Source organism: Notolabrus celidotus, chromosome 18 (assembly GCF_009762535.1).
Source record: "Notolabrus celidotus isolate fNotCel1 chromosome 18, fNotCel1.pri, whole genome shotgun sequence".
Classification (NCBI taxonomy): Eukaryota; Metazoa; Chordata; class Actinopteri; order Labriformes; family Labridae; genus Notolabrus; species Notolabrus celidotus.
This window is the reverse complement of record NC_048289.1, coordinates 5,854,565-5,874,207: the sequence shown is the minus strand read 5'-3', so window position 1 is coordinate 5,874,207 and position 19,643 is coordinate 5,854,565. Positions and strand designations below refer to the sequence as shown.

At 40.7% G+C, this 19,643-nt stretch overlaps 1 protein-coding gene across 1 annotated transcript in view; it reads right to left on the bottom strand.

Moving 5' to 3' along the window:
• Positions 1 to 1,086: 1,086 nt before the first annotated feature.
• The window catches only part of rbfox3a (RNA binding fox-1 homolog 3a), a 626,830-nt gene continuing 608,273 nt past the window's right edge, over positions 1,087 to 19,643 (bottom strand). Inside the window, exons 11-15 of the mRNA XM_034708818.1 lie at positions 14,881 to 15,013; positions 11,892 to 11,931; positions 11,679 to 11,743; positions 4,659 to 4,737; positions 1,087 to 2,291 (exon numbers count right to left, since the gene is read on the bottom strand). Coding sequence (XP_034564709.1) covers positions 2,247 to 2,291; positions 4,659 to 4,737; positions 11,679 to 11,743; positions 11,892 to 11,931; positions 14,881 to 15,013 — 362 coding nt within the window. The 3' untranslated portion in view covers positions 1,087 to 2,246. The remainder of the gene's footprint in view (positions 2,292 to 4,658; positions 4,738 to 11,678; positions 11,744 to 11,891; positions 11,932 to 14,880; positions 15,014 to 19,643) is intronic.

The window sequence follows — 19,643 nt, the reverse complement described above, 5'->3', positions numbered from 1 at the left end:
AGGTGGTTAGGCAGGTGTCTAATAACCCCCAAATACCTGCAGCATATTACTTATTAATCTGAATTTGAACCCTCTAAATATCTCAGACCCTGTAGTTGAGTCACTTTAGATGCTAACATTACCATTAGCTTGCTAACAGTAAACATAGGCTAAGTAAAGTACCTCTATTACTTCTTAGAAACCTCTCTGTCTGTTAAAGTTGGAGTTTGTGTCTGTCTTCTCCTTCATGGTTCTTTATCACATTGAACATACTGCTCTGCTCTTGCTTGCATGTTCTGTAAAATCTTTGAAAAAGGAGCAACAGTTTGGCCTGGCGTTTTTTTCGTGCTCCCCATGTATAGAGGCGTATGGTCCTCTAGAAAGCAACCCCTTTCCACACTCTCAAAGGCATAAAAGACCAAAAGCATCAATGTTATTAATTAAATAACATATTTAAAGTTAAATGAAGAATTTGTGGGGCCTCTTAAAGCATCTTGGAAAAAATCGTTGCAGAACAAGACGGCACGTGAGAACACATGCAGGGAAACACACACATGAGCCCTTGCTGCACACTGAACAAATTATTGGGGCCTTACACAAAAACATAAAAAAACCCAGTCCTTATCACTAGATTAGTCCAAGTCCCACATGCTGAAGATGCTTGAGTCTAAGTCCCAGTCTGAGCGATCAGCGCTCCATTCCAGGTTGAGTCACGAGTCCTGAAATCAGCACTTATGTTGGACTGGAAAACTACAATACTGACTGGATGTGGGTGTTAAGACTGGTTTAGGTTTGTTAAATGTTGTAGCCTATCAGGCTTTTTGACCTTAAATGATAAATAAATAAATAAACACATAAACAAATAACAATATTAAATGGAGGGAGCCTAAATGAAACCTCTTCTCAGATAGTTTGACATTCTAGTAGAGAGCAGATCAAACAGCCTTGTTTGTTTCTGACGATTCATTAAATCTGGTTAAAATTGTAGCAAGCTACCATCCAGCTCTGCCTGTTCTTACCCTTGTTTTGATTTGTTATGCTTTTATAATATACATTTATTATACACTTGATTCAGAGACGACTAATGTCAGAGAGAAGGAAGTGAACATGTAGCAGCAAAGAACCAGACAAATACAGAGCTGTTATAAAAGCCTGCAAACTGAAATGATGTATGATATCCAATATGTGATTACTGCAGTTTAAGCATGAACATGGTTCTGAGAGATGTAAGTATTAAATCAGTATCTAAGCACACATTCCTCCATCTGTCTGCTAAGTCGTCAGACATATTTGTGGTATCTCTCCGTATGCATGTATAGTAAACGGGAGATTATTGTATGTGCGGGGCACGGGGGGCCGTGAAACAGTGTGAAGTCTTGTGTGGAAATAATGTAGTTTTCTCCTTTAAAGCCATTCAGCAGTAATGGGATACCTCCTGCCTCTGGCACTATGCCAACGATCAATGGACTCTAACACACTGCTGCCCAATTTGCAATGGATGCCATAGCTCTTCTCCACACCCTGCAAGACATCACTTCCTCCTGCATTCACATCCAGTAATACATCACTTTGCTGCTCTCACCTTCTGGGTTTCATAATGCATCACTTCCTGGTAGCCATTTTGTTTCAGTTTCACCTCGTTCGGGGCTGAACAGCTCTGAGTCCCATTAAGTCGGTCTGAAACTCAGCTCCAGTTATTGGCTTCTTTTAGAGTGGAGTCAGTCCTCCAAAGGCTTGAACGGCTGTTTTATGTACTTAATAAATCCAATCCAACATGTGGTTCTGCAGCTGGAATTGCTGAATGTTTGTGCCCTTTATGCAAACAGGGGGATGACTAATCATGAAAATAAAATCAGGGACACGAGAGGATTTTAAAATTAGCAGAAAAGGCCACCATGAAGGAGCTGAGTGACAGACCTACACATTACAGCAGATTGAGATAGAGGCTGAAAGTTTCCCCTTTGACTACAGCCTGCTTTGTTTCTGACATTTCAATGCTAATACATTCATCTCAGCACAGAGAAACAAAATCGTCTTTTCCAAAGAAAGTACAATACATCAATAAAGAACCTTTACACTCAGTAAGGTGGGAAGACTTGAGAATGATTCTTGCATTTCAAGGTCACATTTGCCATCAGGAAGCGTTTTGTTTTAGTTTTCCATGAAGAGGGTGAAGTTGAATTTTAAGGTTTTTATTTGTTGCTGTTTTTGTGTCTTTTTTTTGTTCGAGGAAGAAAAAGGGGGAGTGGGGGGTGTCTCCCTCTTTTCTAGTAGGGAGTGAAGCGACTGCACCCTCCTCTGTAAAGGCTAGCCTGCAACATCAAAGATGAAAAAAAAACTCCAATCAGTATTCAGTGTATGTTGTGAGAGTTTTAAAATGAACTTTCCTCTTTCCTCCAAAGAAACGTTCCTCCCGTTTTCCACTTGTCGTGTCAGATTTACTGTGAGTGTGTGCACGAGTTAGTTAAAGCTCCTCAGAGGAGTTCTCAGCTGGTGTGAAGGAGACTGAAATTAATGCTGATGCCTCTTTAGCTTGAGCTACAAAAACAAACAAGACCATCAGCAAGAAGATTAATCATTTTTAGGAAGTGATTTTTAATGTCTGAATCTGCTGTGAGGGGGGTAGGTGTCAGAAGAAGTGATTTACCGAACCCTCCAAACAGCTTTACATATTTAAGGAGTTTTGAAATCTGTTAGACTTTACTGTAAAAGAAAGCAGGATGAGATTTATTTTTTTTAAATGGCACTTTCACATGTACAGTGCAAAGACTGTTTTGACCACAGGGGGCGCCAAAATCAACACAAACCAAAAGTTCCTCACAAGAGCTTTAAAAATGTGGTTATATGTGTGTGAGTGGAGTTTGTTCATAAGCAACACTCAGATCTCACGGTCCTACACATTAAGATGTGACAATACATTTACCTCTCAAGCATCAGGGCTTTGTTGTAAAGGTAACTGATGTGTTACATCCACTTACACTGTCTTAGCAGGTTTAATAAAGCTTTATGGGAGACATTTCACATTTTATAAGTTCTATATATGCAACAATAATTAATATGATGAATAGTTACTCCCTAGCATCCACCTGTAAACTCATACTAGAGGGGTTAAACATATTATTCCATCCCCCTGAATTTCTGTATGTTAAAATAAAACTGTGAGGAGTGATGAGTCTGGATGCTGAACACACAGAATGTTCTGATGCTGTAATATACCATTAAAACGTAAGCTATCTGACTGAACTCAAGAAAAAGTCAACATTGATGACTTCTCCACGCTGGTACCATCTTTAACCCTGATCCAATATATCTGATAGTGTAGCCACACCCAGAAGTTAAGCCTAAACTCACAAGATAAGAAATGAGCATTTACCAGGAATTATCCAAGCACACAACACATCCCCACAGGAGGAAGATTTGCTCATCTAAATATCTTAGGTACCAACCCAGAGTCCACCTTCAAATCTCATTAGAACAGATCTAACAGCTGCTTCCTGTTTTGTTGTGAGATCACAATGTGAGGCACGAGAGAGTCTGATATAAATAGGTTAAGTGTTGCTTTTAAAAATTGAGAGTGAGGACATGTTCTGAAGCAGTTGGTTTCGATGTGGGAGGATGTGGAAAAAGGGAGGAGTAATTTGAAGAAAAAGAGAAGAAAGTGTAATCAGGAGGAAAACACAGGCCACTGTTTTAATTAAGTAAATGAAGAGGAAAAAATGGTCGCAATTAATGAAGGCTTTTAGCTAGCAGCTGCACTAGGGAGGAAGGAGGGGGGTGTTTGGGGGACACATGGTGGTAGGGCTTTTGATTTCCATCACCACAAACACGTCAGCACTCGGCATCAGCGCTCAGCTGTCTGGAGTCCAAGATACTGCACCACGCAGCAGCTCGGCTGCAGCCGGTTTGCCACCAATAACTTTAATTCTCCCTCTCCTCCTCCTCCTTTTGTGGTCTATCTTTCGCTCCTTCTCCTTTAATCTCCCATGGCACGTCGAAGCATGAACTAGATGGTCGTTAATCTTTGGAGGAAGTCCCTACCCACACCCACGAAAGAAAACAAATTGCACTTTCTCTTTCCCCCCGTCTTCTGGGGTGCTCAGTTTCTTTCCTGAGAAAGATTTTTTTCATCTTTGATGTTAGCTGCAAAGCTAGCTAAAAACAAACATTAACCATTCGACTATCTCCCCTTGAAAAATTTGAAGAGACTGTTTCCTGTATGGAGGAATTCTCAGTCTCGATTGGATTTCGAGCAAGACGCTTCAGGCCAATGAAATTGAACGGGGAGTTTGAGAATAAGGCAGTGTCCCTTTTTCATTTACTGAAGTGGCAAAGATTCACATTAAACATTAAAATGTCTCTCAGAGGGAAACACAACTCACAGGAACAACAAGTTGAGGAGTAAACAGAGGCTGTTTTGTTGAAGATTGACTATTAATAAGGCGGCTCAGTAATAGATTTGATTTAACTTATTCATTTACTTCTAGTGTTTCTGTTAGTCGTTCATATAAAAGTTCAGTAGACCGTCTCAGGTGTAAAACAGTCTCCTGTAATGTTAAACATCTTGTTTTATACACTATGTTAATAAAGATCCTGAAACAGACTCAGTCCACATATACCCCTCCTACAGTTTGGCCCAGCACTCAGACAGTCAAAAGCTAATAGGAAGGAGACACACTTACCATAGTGCCCACGCTGTATGTGGCTGCAGGACCAATCGTATGGTGATATGGGTCTGCTGTTGCATAGACTCTGCCATAACTGTAGAGAGGGAAGCAGGTGGAGACGATGTTAACAAGGACAGTAAAAACCCATACTATTGTGAGGTGGGCCTACAAATGGATCTCAGCGCAAGCTGTGGATACACTGCAGCAGTAGGGTCTACATTTGTACGACAGCATGACCTAAGAAGAAATCCCTTAAAAATCTTTGAACAAGATAACTCATCAAATGATTACTTTATGATATTAGAGCCTAAATCAGAAACACTGGTAACGTCTTTGCAGCACATTCAGCTGGTGTTGATTTTTGTGGACGAAGCAGTTGGTCATTTCAACACAGGCCGTTCTCTGCAGTGTGATATTGGTTACCTTATCTTACACCGGGGTGAAAAGCATCAAAATAACGACAGAGACAGTCTTCTTCTATTTGGTCTAGTTTACTTTGGTTGGTCATGTAGCTTTATGCAAACAAAACGGACTGTAAATATGAAGTGCATGTAGCTATGATGCCACCCACTGGTTTGTTGCAAGTTGCAAAACATGGGCCCCATGTATTCTAAGACGAGGAAAAAAAGTCCTCCAATTTGATCACTGAGAATCTTTTAAGTCACCTGAAAAGTCATCATCGCAAAATAGATGTATTGAAAAAATACCATAGACTGTATAAATAATGGATGTAGTATCCGTGACGTCACCCATCTGTTCCTAAAGTGCTGTTTTGAAGCCAATCATCAGCAGGAGCCATATTGGAAATGCTGAACTCAACATAACTTCTGTCGAGCTAGTGTGACATAAAGAGGCGGGGTTTGAGCCTCCATGCCAACAGCTACAGTGTTCCCGCCTGTCAATCAAGTCAGACATCCTTCTTTATTTAATATCTTCTGAACTGTCACGTTAGAAAATAATTCACCCCCTGTACAGTGTGTGCCAATTGAGAAATTAGCTATCCAGACTACACTTGTTTTTTGAACCAGGCTGTAAACATGTTTATTTCTGCTGTAAAGATCGGCTTCTTTGAATTGGTTTGTGTATGGTTTCTGGCGTTTCTGCAGCCAGCCTCAAGCGGATGCCCGATGAATTGCAGTTTTTAACACTTCCACATTGGCTTCATATTTTGAGACCGGAGGTTGCCGCTTGAGAATAACAAAGCAGAGCGTAGCCGCAGCTAGCATTAGCACCAAAAAACAACAAAACAAAACCTATTCAGAAGACATTTGAGAAGTGGAGAAAGTTTACCAGAGATAGGCTAAAGCAGTTAACAAATTACAAATTATCTGAATGTACAGCACTTGATGATGCACCTTTTTCCAGTTAGAAGGATTTCAGCAGCTAATGGTGTATTTAAATTGGATTAATAAGTCGCTGCTACTTTGCAGACTCTACCTGCACAGTATCTCTACAAACATTCACAGTCTGATCCACAACAACGTCAGAGACATAAGTTTGACCACAGACAGATGGACCTCCGAGGATGCAGAGTGTGACAGCCCAGTGGCTTCATGAAGACTTTAACATGAAGACATTATTGCAGCAAAGGAGAGCTCCGGTTTACAGTGACTACATAAATGAAGCTGAAGAGTCAGAGATGGTGTTTGTTTTTTTGTGTGTTAACAAAAGTGTGATCAGATTGGTCAGAAAGGAGTCTTAATATTTGTTCTCTTTTTGCTCTCTAAATCTCTCTTACCCTCAGGTTTGAATTAACTACACTTTACATAGAATGATGTAAAAACACATAAGTACTCTTCTTGGTATTGGCTATCAGGAGCAGGTTAGTATTGGTTATCTGTATCGCCTAACAAAATCAATATCGTGCATCTCTAATTCTTCCAGGTAGCAGTCAAACCCTGGAGCGTTAACAGGGACACAGATTGATGGCGTGTAAACTGGCAGAGGCATGATAGCTAAATGCATGAAAACATGATGACTACTTGCTCAATAAAACAGCCGTCTTCAGGTTTGGCTTCAACACATTCATAAACTCCTGATAATGGACACCTCATTGGGCATTACCATCTGTATATTTAGTACCTGCTGTGGGTCTCCTAAGAGGTCCAGACCGCTCTGCAGGACATTTATTCTGCATGACGCAGCAGATTCACAATCAGAATGACATTTTGACTTACTCTCCAAACATAAAACTCTTCGAACCAGTACAAATCAAAGGGGGATTTAATCAGTTGGGAAATACTGTTAATTGTCTCCCTTTCCAGCTACAACCAGCAGACATAAACCTTGTGCCCGTTGGCTTTGATTGAATAGATTTGATAATGGATAGGGAGGGTCAACCAACCACAATGAGTATGCATGAGACACATGAGGCATTGGGTCGTCGATTTTAACTGGGGTCCGGAGAAGAGATCTATAATCATTTCCCCCTCTCACTCAAGCTAAGGACAGGCCTATCGGATGAAAATGCAATCGATGTCTGGCTATAAATGTACGTTGTAAAGGTGAGAGTGTGTGATTGCAATGATTTGTTTTACCTGTTTCAATTTATGAGAAAAAGGGGACGAGTGTTTTATCTTCCCGATGATGGGGAATGGTTGCGATAAAAGATAAGAAAAGAAATGGGCAGAGCGGTAAGAGTAGTAGAAGGCTGACGGGAGGTAGAAATACAATTATGAAGAAAGAGAAAAATGAGGAGAATGATCCTCCGGGAGGGGAAAGTAGAGACCGGCAGCATAGTGAAGAAAAGAATTTGGGTTTTAAAACAGTAAACGTCAACATTTAAGAAGACTTGTACCTACCCACTTCTATCCTCTCTCCTTCTTCTCCTCCCTCTCTACAGTATGTCCCTCCTTCCTGCCATCTCTCCCTGTATCTCTCTCTGTCTGCCTCCTGAGGCTTATTTCCAGTCTTTTCACCAGCATTGGCTTGGAACTAATCCTCACCCTGAATGCCCCTCCCTTTTCTCATTCCGCCTCTCCATTCCTCTTTCCCTGATGCCACCAGACCACTTTATTTATACTCCTCTCTTCCTGTCTTGTTTGTTTATTCTCCTCTAAAAAGTAAAGGGAAGCCAGCATAGGTCTGGAGGGCAAAGATAAGCGGCTGCGGGGGTACACTACTACGTGTTAGGGTATGTGTTAAAGAGGGGGGACCTTAGGAAAGGATGGCAGTGAAGCAGACATGGAGGGAGGAGGAGAGAAGGCTGGGTGAGTTTCAAGGGCTGAATAAAACACATTATTTCAAATGTGAATGATTGATCACTAATTATCATATTCAGATGGCAGCTGTTTTCTTCTGACATCATGCCCTCTACAGGAATCTCATACTGTAAGGGATCATGTATTGTGAATGGATGGTTATGTAAATTAAAATTACGAGAGGGTGCCCGGTAACTGTTGTTATTTATTGACTCTTAAATGGAGTATCATAGTCTGACTAGATGACTGGTCTAAAGTTAAGAAATAACCCTAGCACAATTTACATCCTGAAAGTTTATTTAATGAAGTGTATTAAGTTAATAGTTAACACAGAGTCGACACAGTGTCAGACTAACGACTCTGCTTTGAGCTGCTAGGTTTTTCTTCAGAGTCCTGTCACTCATTTCAGCTGTGTTTACATTCAGCTGCAAAAGTATTTAAGCCCCGCCCACCTCTCACCCTGCGACAGGATTGACTGTTCAATGCAGTCTTCTTCTTCTGTCTAATGTTGGGTGGAAGCGTTTAAGGCTCACTACCCCACTGTGCACTGTTCCAGGAGATGCTAACCATCATCAGTGCTTGGTATCAGGCAGGTAGTAGTTACACTCACACAGAGCTAAAGCTCCGGTGAGTGGCAGGTGGCTGTGCTACAGCTCAGACACAACAAAAGACCCACATTTCAGGCCTTCAATAATAAACATATCTTTAATTTGTTCAACCCACCAGTGATTCTGGTATAAACTAGCGATAGTAATGATGTTTAATCCTGCTAAATGTGCACATCTCTCAAATTCAGTAATGTGGACTAAATGAAACGACTTTTACTGGAGCTTTTTTTAAATGAAGGGAATGAACACATATCGCTCAAACGAACGTTTCTTTGCTTTATTTTGACGGAGCATGTAAAGATATTGCTGAAATGAAGCCCCACCTTCATCGGGGAGTGAGGAGGAGGAGGAGGCTTGAGGCAGCGTGTGCTGCTGCAATGATAAGCATAACCTAGAAATTTGGATAATAATACTAAGCATATTTGGAAATAAAGGATTTTCATATCCATCTCAGGATCTGTGCATTTCAGATTCAGATTCACCACCTGTTGCCTGTCTCATTATTTACCTGTTTTGAAAATCATGGCCTCAGTCCTCACATCTCCTGACTGTAACAAAGGTCATGTGTTCAAATTATAAGTGATGATTTGTTGAATTAAATCTGCCAAGTTATTGACGTAAACTGTGTTATAACAAACATAAACTGGGACGCAGTGAAAGGACATTTCAGGTGTGAGTCCTGGCTGCTTTCTGCTTCCTTTAAACTGGGCTTGTGTGTGTGTGTGTGTGTGTGTGTGTGTGTGTGTGTGTGTGTGTGTGTGTGTGTGTGTGTGTGTGTGTGTGTGTGTGTGTGTGTGTGTGTGTGTGTGCGTCTGAACTCTAGACAGACAGACAGAGCAGAGTCTCTCAGTCCCCAGCCCACTCACTCTCTGTAAGGCCTCTCTTATCCCACAATAAATAAAACTCCTCCACCTCCCCTCTCAGCCTCTGCCCCGTCTCCTCTCAACTGCACCTCGCTGCCCAGGCTTCCCTTTAAATCAGGGGAGCTTAAAAAATAGAATGAGAGAGACACAGTGTAGAAGATGACAGGGAGAGAGAGAGGGATATACTGCACGTCAGCCGTGGAGGGAGAGACGAATAACGGTGAGAGTGAGAAACGGGGAGAGGAGAAAAAGAAGGGGAATGAAATAAGTCTTGTAGAGAGAAACGTGCCCCCTCACCTGCTCCTCTCTTCTCCTCTGCTCGGTTCATAATTCACCCGTGCACACCACTCCCCCCTCGCCTCTGATAAATCTTACATTATCGGAGGCCTACAGGCTCCTGCTGTGGCTGTTTCTTATCGGCTTGAGATGCTCAATCTCCCTAAGATTAGCTCCCCAAGCACCTCCACACACACACACACACACATCTCCACAGCAGCAGTAGCAGGTGAACGCAACAGTCTCACACACACCTTTCTATAAACACATATCACTTCTGACTCGAAGGTCTCGGTAGCAAACTGCAGACTCCCAGAGGCCTGAGGCCAGCAGCACAGGAAGGAGAGCAGGTGAGGTAAGGAACAAGGCCCCAGAGGTTCAGGGATCAGAGGTGAGGGGATGACAGGGAGCTCAGAGGGGACTGACAACTGAAAGATGGAGTGGATTAAACTGCTCTCTTCCACCTCTGCTGTCTCCTGCTCCTGTGTACACACACTGTCCCACAGCCCCGTGGCAGGATGTTACAGTGTCTGAGTTTCTTTTTAGTCCTTGTTCTTCAAATGTGCTTTCTAACATTCAGTTATCTGGGTAAAATAATCCTATCTTTTCCCATCCAGCTAACGTGGTTCTATAAACCTCATCAGAGGAATGGTTTGTAGTTATCCTGAATAACTGTTTGTTGTAGATCTGTAAATAAATGGATGTATCCAATGCAATGAAGTGCGTGTCTTTACTGATGGATAGAAACCGTGTAGTCATCGGTGAGACGCTCATTTAGTCTAATAGCTGATGAACCTGTCAGCATTTATGAATAATATCAATCAGATTCACAAAGTCTTAAAGCTCGATAAACAAATGATTTCCATATGATAAAAGTCACGTGACAATCGTGACAAACATAGACAGCTGAATTTACAGAACTAGCCTGTTAGCTAGTCAGTCGCAAAGTCAACACACAGGCATACGGTCTCTATGGAATCCACTGCAAGGGTTTCATTTTTTGAACGTACTCGAGGCAGACTCCGGACTGAAGTATTAGGCAGGGGAGGAGTTTTGCAGGCACATGAGACATCACTGAGATATCACCAAGGTTTTCAAAACTGCCTGTTACATACTAACTACGAATGTAGTATGCTGTACGCACTGCATACTGCATACTGCATACTGCGTTTGAAGGTAGTATGTATGACTGTACAGTTGGATCTGTTCTGCAGGATGCTGGGTCAGGCACAGCTGGATTTCTGGTTTCAGAATGTGGAAGTAAACGACAGCCGACCTGAAAGCGAAACTGCTTCTTTAGCATCACTTATGATTTGTGTGTGTGTGTGTGTGTGTGTGTGTGTGTGTGTGTGTGTGTGTGGGGGGGGGGGGGGGGGGGGGTTACTGGTCTGGTGCATACTGAGAAATTTTCCCGAATCAGTAAGAGGTCTGCGTAGTTTTGGCATGAAATGGAGTACATCCCATAAAATACATGTTAAAACAAGTCAATCACTTAAAACAGCTGCAGAATGATACACAGTGGTTTGTGATCATGGTTCTGAATTGTACATAGTTTGGAAGACTATTGATCTTTAAAGAATGTTGAAGGTTGTTCCAAGAATCAGGAGCACTAAAGGAAAAGGCAGAAAGGCACTAAAGGTCCCCAGAGTAGACTCTGGGGACCTTTAGTGTTAGACAGTAACCTATGATGGTAGTTTACCAACGAGGGCATTATGAATGAACAAAAAACGATGTTAATCACGCCTCTCTGCAAGAGAGAACCAACTAACTTTATCATACACTTCACAATGGTGAGCATCGTAGCTATCATCAGCGATGAACCTGACGGCTGAATGATAGACTGCATTTGAAGGTTTCAGCGTAGAAACAGCAGCATGTCTAGAAACTACATCAACATAATCAAGAACTGATAAGAAAACAGCTTCAATAATTCACTTCATACAGATCATTGGTTCTGTTTCTGTACAAGAAGACAATTTTCTGTTGCAAACACTGAGGTACAAACCAAGACACACTACCTCGAAATCAAAATCAAGCTAAGAATCTGAAGATGTATTTGTACATATTTTTTTAATGAAGCCACCATACCTGTCGCTGTATGCGGCTGCAGTGGTACCAGCAGGCTGGGCATATCTGTAAGCTGCATACCCTCCCTGTGGAGAGACAGAAGAAGGTAGCTCAGATCAGGAATACAGGATTGTCCCATTAATAACAGAGATAACAAAGCTTAAATGCTTAAAACAATCATCACCACATTATCCTTTCAGTTTGATCAGAGTGACCACCAAAATGTTGACTTACATATATTTCTGCTCCATAGAAGCCATCCTGGTAGACCACACTGTTGACAGGATATCAAACATTAAACACTTTAAATGTCACCGAGGTGAAATGTAAAGCTGCTGTTTAAAGAAGTATCACATTAAGTTTGTGTCTTTTCGGACTCTGAAGGAGAAATGTCTTCAAGTTTAGGAGATGCAGTTTGGGATTAAGATCCCTGATGCATTTTGTGAACACACACACTGACCACTGTAAACATCCATTGACCTTACATTTGAGTGGATTCAAAAATCATACTACATTAACATATATCATTCAGGATGTTTTTCCAAATGAAACTAAGCCTTCATTTTCTTAGCTCTGAATAAAAGCTGCTGTGGCTGTGTGACACAGGACTTCCACCAGATCTGGTCCGTCTCCGATCTGCTGCGGTCCGGCTCTGTGCTCTCTCGTCCATCAACACCCACCGGTTGCGTTTTCAAAACGAAGCACGGAGCAGGACCGGCGGACAACTGGAGTCATGTGACCGAGGTTTTCCCCTATAATCACTGAATCAAGGATTCTCCTCCTCCTCTCCTCATCCATGTTGTCTTTCTGGTCCTCTGAAAACCTCTGACCTGTTGACTCCAGGCCTGTCTCCGCTCATCATGACGGTTTGTTGTTGTAGTTAAGTGAAATACGATCTGGTGATAACACAGAGTGTTTTATTCTGAAAATTAGAAACCTATCAACTCACAGGCCGTGACAGATCAGAACTGGACCGGACACGAATCTGGTGGAATTTTGCTATTAAGGCCTCATTTACATGCTTGCTTTCAGACAGTCGAAGTGAGACACACATCTCACAATTCAAAGAATCATGAGCCGAAACAGAGCCTCATATAAAGCACTTTTTAAATATAGGTTACTCAGTTCTAAACTCATAAAATCAATAACAAACAAACAACAATGAAATCAATGCAAATAATTCAGACAAGACTGTTACAGGGAAAAAAAAGACAAGTAGTAAAATTAAATAAAAAAAACGTAAGATCCAATACGATGAAGCCAGCAGTTAAGAAAAGGATGGATAAAAGAAGTGTGTTTGAAATAAAGATGTAAAAGAGGACTCCAAGTTTGCCGCCTGACATCTTCAGAAGCACAGCTATGTAGCTGCTCGGTCACCTCTTGTGAGCAGTCGAGCTTTAGGAACCATGAGCAGAGCTCTGCTAAGACCTCATGCAGTGTTCAGACTGGTAGAGTGTTTACACTTCACAGATAAAGACTGAACATGTAAGGCTTTAAAAACAACAAGCAGAACGATCTCAAAACATGTATGTGAACATCTGTTGAAGATGTCACAGGCATGAAATGTAAGTCTGGAAACACTTCTTGTTTGCTTTTCAGGGTAAAAGCTCGATCTGTTTTTACACAATGCTTTTATTCTGAACTTATGTCTGGACATTTTCAAGGGAACGCAGTGAAGCTCTTTATTTGACGATCTTTGAAAAATCAAACCTACAGTAAATGCAGGCCGTGGGTACGCTTGTTAATAATTCAGCAGGATCAGGTTATGAGTGATATGTCTGTTTCAGTCCCTCTCTTTGCAGACACCTGTTTTGGTGCTTTTAATCTAAATAAGAATGTTTTCTAAAAAGACCAACCCCCCAGAGCATCCCTGGATTTGGCCAAAAGACTTGTACAAACTGTAGTCATAAATCATGTGGCTTTAAGTTTTAAAATCCAATTGTTTGCTCATTGATATATTGCAAAAGCATTTCCTCAGTTTGTTCAGAAACTTATTTTTTATTTATTTATTTTTGTATTTTTATTATTATTATTTTGGTTATTATTAATATTTATTTTGTATGCAAATATTGTGTTCTTACCCTTAGGATTGTGGGGTTGGGATTAGGATGTTTTTTTTTTTAATTTAATCTTTATATTTTTAATTGATTCTATTTTGAGTTGGTTTTATGTACAGCACTTTGTGTGACAATGTAATTGGATGAAAAGCGCTTTATAAATAAAGTCTGATTGATGGATTGATTGGGTTATATTCTAAATAAAATCAGGATGTGTGTGATCTCTCTCCCTCTTTTTGTTCTCCTCTCTCTGCAAACAGTTTGTACCTGAATGTAAAATAAAGTCTGGCTTTGAATGCGGTACAGCCTGCTAAATAAACAGTGATGTGTGTATTTTATTTACAAGTTACATCTGAGAACATGCCTCTTAACTTTTCCTGTGTTGATAGATCATGAGGATGTTAATAAAGCAGAGAAATGTTAATAATAGGCGGTTAATGGTCTTATTTTGGGTTAAAGGCGTAAAGAAAGACGAGGCAGACAGCAGCAGCTCACGCAGACGGTCTGGAGGAGCTCTTCTTAATTAAAGAAACTCATTTATTTGCCACCATACAATAAAGACTCGTTCAGTATTCCAGTGTGGTCAGACTTTACTATTCGTGCATTATTCTCTCTCAGCCTCCTTCCTTTCCTCTCTCAGTCTATCTGCATTGCTCTGTTTTTCATTCTTTCTTTTAACCCTCAGACATTTATTCTCCACCCCTCCCTCCCTCCCCCCCTTCACGTTCACTGGGTCTCCTGCTCTTTCTGAAGCGGGTGCACTGGAGTGTGCAGGGCAGGTCATAGCAGTCCATTCACAGCTGAATAAAGAATGACACATTAGAAAAAAGAGAGACAAATTCGGCCACTCTGGAATCAAAGAGCAATTTTCTGCTCTATTAGAAGGCGGCCTTTTTGTTTTCCACTCGCCATTCTCCAGTTACTGCGTGTGTGAGTGTGTGTGGGTATGTATATATGTGTGTGTGTGTGCGTATGTATATGTTTGTGTGTGTGTGACTTTCTATGTTTGAGTGCGGATATGAATTAGATTTGTGCAGTAGCATGTTTTCAGTCTCGCAGACCTGTCATACAGTGTTTGTTTGATTCTGTGTGTTTGTTTCAGTTGGAAATGTGTGTGTGTGTTTGTGTATATATGTTTGTGTGTGTAAGAAAGCGTGTGCACTCACGCTCCGTAGGCAGGGATAGGTGGGGGAGGAGGTGCGGCACGGAACGTGTTGTAGACTGCGCGGCCCCTCCCTCTCAAATGAGCCCCTCTGTAGGCCACGGCTGCTCCTGTACTCGGGTACGGAAACCCAGTCACTGAAAAAGAGACAGAAAGAGAGAGAGGGAGAAGGAACAATAGTTTAGAAACATTTGAAAGATATGCTGATCAAAAGAACATTTGTATTCATCTTTGAATGTTGCAGCTCTTAATTAAAGTCCATGGATTCCACTTCTAAAAACCAACCGGTACTCATAGCCGTTTTGTGACACTCACGAAAATAAAACACGTAGTCCTGAATGTAGACACAAATTCCACTTTTTTTTTGTGTCAGGACTCAATAAATCCTACTAAACTCTGAAACTCTTATCATTTACCCCCAAATCACAGTATCAGTCACTGACTTTTAAATGTTCCTCATGTGTCCCTCACAAGCGTCAGCTAGAGAGCTGTTTGATTTTATGCACCAAAGCTGTGGAACACTCTGCCCCTGGATATTAAAACTGTGAGCTGTCTGAGTGTTTTTAAAAGTAAACTTAAGACTTACTTTTTTGATCTGGCTTTTAACTTGGAGTAATTTCCTTTTAGCCCTGGACTGCATTATTACTTGTATTGCTTTTATGACCATTGTTTTTGCATCAGTATTCATTTATTCATTTTATTTTATTTTTCTGGTATTTATTTGATTTTATTTAATTGATTGATTTTATTTTAATTGATTATATCTTCATTTAGTATTTCATATCACATTCCTCTATCTTATTTTAGCCTTGTATTATGTTATCTATTGCTGATGTTTTCTGCCTCTCTGTTCTTTTGTGAAGCACTTTGGGCTTCATGCTTGAATGTATGAAAGGTGCTTTATAAATAAAAATGAGTTGAGTTGGGTTGATTTTTGAGTGACTTCTTAGGCATTAACTTTCTAGACTTTGTGAAGCATTTGAAAAATTGGTTGTTTGGTTATTTCAGTGACAAACATGCAGAAATGAGGGACGCGGGGAGGACCAGAGAATCTCACGGTCTTCTGTTTTTCGAGACATAAACTTTTTTAAAAATAAAAAAAAAGCCTGATATTAATATTCTGTAGCAATTATGCAAAACCTGAGTGTTCCTGTTCTCAGTGAAGGTGTATAATCCATCACGGTGATGGATTACTAAATTATGAGTCTTCAGAGATGTTTTCTGTGCTGGTTGAAAGTAAATTAACTCAACAAGCCAGGACTGCTTTCTGAATTTATTTTAATAAATGGTGCATTTACCATTTTAAGGCTTTTCATCATACTTAAACATTAACAAATAGTACTTCTAATTTATACCTGCGTATCAGGGTAACACCGCTTTAACCTTTGGAGAGTCAGCATCGAGGAACCAGGAATTTAATGTGTGACTATGAGGAGAGCTTTTAATGTTTGTATTATGTGATCAACCACATTTACAAGAGGAAATAATTCTCAGTATTTCATTCCTTACTCTCTTCATCACTGTAGATAAATATCTGATCATTTCCTTGTGTCATATTAAAAGAAGGGTTGCTGATATTTAAATTAACTTTACAACAGCTCCAGTGATAAATGTTAAATATTGATGTCATATCTCTGCGGACATTCCCTCTGTTGTTCATACTTTGTTCTCTTGTATTTGCTTGACTCTTATCTCTGTGTGCATTGTGCAATTTGGACCCACACATTGAGTCGCACATCCATTGTTGAAGTTGGGCCGACAGCTCGATCACATGCCCTTTGTCATGGGACTGATCATAACTGCTCCAACAGGTTGGATGAGTTTCTGTCATGTTAGACATTTTCAACCAACAGTGGAAGCAGAGCCATGAGCTGATCCCTAACTTCAGCACCTGAGAGCATTGTGACAACGTATAATGTGATGTGGACGACTAAGTTACACAAAGATATAAACCACATACCAGCCACCTTTACAATCTAATGCATCCCAACTCCACTGTAAACCAGACTTACAAGAAGGCTTCTACACTTGCAGAAAGGTGATTCTTGCACCTTATATTTACTGCTACAGTCATAATCTCTGAATTCAGCTGCACTGTGTATGTTAGACCTAGGCTGAACTGTATATGTGAGACCTAAGATACACTGAAAAGTCCAGCAGACAGACTGAAGCTGTATGAGAGAGGTTTTGTGTTTTTGTGTTTTGTTCTTAATTATTTGATTATATGTATTTCTAATACAAAGTCCCATTTTTGTGTGTTTCAATACATAGCAGATGTATGAGTACAGTAGAGGGCCTTTCCCCTGCTGACCTGTCAGCTGTACATTAAAGAGATGGACGCCATAAAAGAAGTCAAACTCCAAATACTGTATCACCTCCTGAGCATCTTAAGAGCCCTGACAGGCCCTCAGCGTGTTGTGTTTTACTGTCTGCAAAACACAACACGCTCCACTATGAGTGCTCAGGGACAGAAACACTCTGTCTCCCTCTCTCCTCTTCATCCCTCTCTCCCTCTCTCTCTCTCTCTGTAGTGTGATGGAGATCCTCTCCCTCTGTTATGTCTGCCTCTGCTGCTCTAACTAGTCAGGAAGCAGCATTAATATGCTCCACAGCCAGCACATTGTCCACTGGTGATATATTCTGAGCCAAAGATCAATTTCCCCCGAGTTGCCCCCACTATCCTTCCTTTCTTAATATCAAACATCCATATATTTACTCCTGAGTGTGTGTTAGTGTGTGTGTCAGGAGGTGCACTTATGTGTTTGTATGCATATGAGGGAGCATGAGGACATGTGTATGTGCCTGTTGTTGTTGCAGTGACGTATAGGAATGCAATCTGATGATGAGCTATGGCTCGTGCATGCTACAGCGCTGCTGTAATAACCCATGAATCATGGCAGGACCTCAGCCTGACAGCCAGCAGGCTCATAAAACAAACAAACAGCAACATCCACTGATACACACGTGCATGAGCTACTATACAGAGGCTGCATACACACACGTATGCACAATTTATCTGCCAGTATGGGCTGTGTATGAGAAGTGGTTTCAGTGTTAGCTTAAGTCAGTCTGTAATTTTGAATATTTTAGGCTAAATTGCTTCGGCGAGCAGCCGTAAAACACGCTGTGATGGCTGAAACTTAATCCATACATACGCTGATCAGAGGCTGGTCCACTTAAAAGGTTTCCTTATACAGGTTAAAGATGCTCAGCTTATTGTCTGACAACTTAACAAAATAATCCAGACCTTTTCTTCAGTGAAAAAGTTTTCTTGAATAAAAAAAAAGCAATCTCATTGTTCTTTACAAAGCTATAAAAACACACAGGCAAAAAAAAGAATCAACATGAGAGGTGCTGGGCTGCCTTAGCAGTGCAGTGAGCTTGCGTTACTAGTTCTTCTTATTATGTTATCATCAAACAAAGTTATTCCCAAGTAAAATTCAGATTTCAAATTCACTAACCAACAAGTCTACAGGCAAGAGAACAATCGGAAAACAGTCAAAAATGCACATCACTGATCACAGATCTGCTGAGTGTGACTAACATTAGCAGAGCTAGCTCCACCAGCCTTCAGTCCTCCTTGCAGGTTAGCGTCCACATGCCTGTGCTGTTTTGAGTGCTTATATAATCGTTTAACCAGACACACCCCGCATACAACTTTATGTTAGTTTCTAGATGAACATACTGTCAACAGTGCAGCGCTACAAGATGTTATCCGTCATCTGTGCTTGTTTACATCCTGGATGTAGGGCATTATTATGTTGCAAGCCATTTACCAGAGCTACAGCCCTAGGTAGCTGCAGCAGGCTGCGATAGCTACAAATATTAATAGTTTGTTAAACCGACAAGTTATTTGGTACCGACTAGTGTGGATAATAGTGTTTAATGGTTTAGTCGACTAACACGCAGATCCCTAACCCAAACTAAAACTAAAACATCAAAGTCAACATTAACAAAGCCAGCTTTGGTAACAACAAACCATCATCTCATGTCTGTTTGGTTTAAAGACAGCCATGCAACAGCCGCTGTTAATCCATCCAACACAAACACATTTTCTGTCTTTCTTTCTTTCTTTCTTTCTTTCTTTCTTTCTTTCTTTCTTTCTTTCTTTCTTTCTTTAACCAGGTAAGAGACTCATTGAGATTTAAAACCTCTTTTTCAAGAGTCACCTGGCCATCTTACTGGATGTTTATTGGGTGTGTTGTTCAGGGGGGATTACATTGCGTAAACACCCCTGTATCCCTGCAAATAAGTCCAGCTGAAACTATTTACTGCATCTATTCTACATCATGAAGACTTTATTTATCTCTAACCTAAACCTGTAAAAATTGTGAAAACATTTAATATATTGTCCTTTAATGAAAAAAGTGCAGTTCAAAAATAGTTTTTAGAAGTGTGACTTTGATTGATATAAACAGTGTATGAATATTTTCAGCTGCTCGCATTGTGTTTGAGTGATAAATGGAGTAAATTACATTTATTTTCTGTGAGCAGATTCCTCTAAACCTGACATTATGAAGCCTGCTGCACTAAAAGCTACAACCAAAGAGAAGCTTGTTCTAATGCAGCTTTTCTTTTAGACGAGACGGCAAAACTAACATCAAATTCAAGAATTCATTCAGCTGAAGTGATCAGTGGTCCATGACTGGTGTTTCAATCCACAAAGAATTGTGGTCTGATCAATATACTGTGTTTGATTGATAACACATTTTAATTGATCAATGCTTCACTGTAGCCTTGGTTTTTATGCTTCACCCTCACACTGGT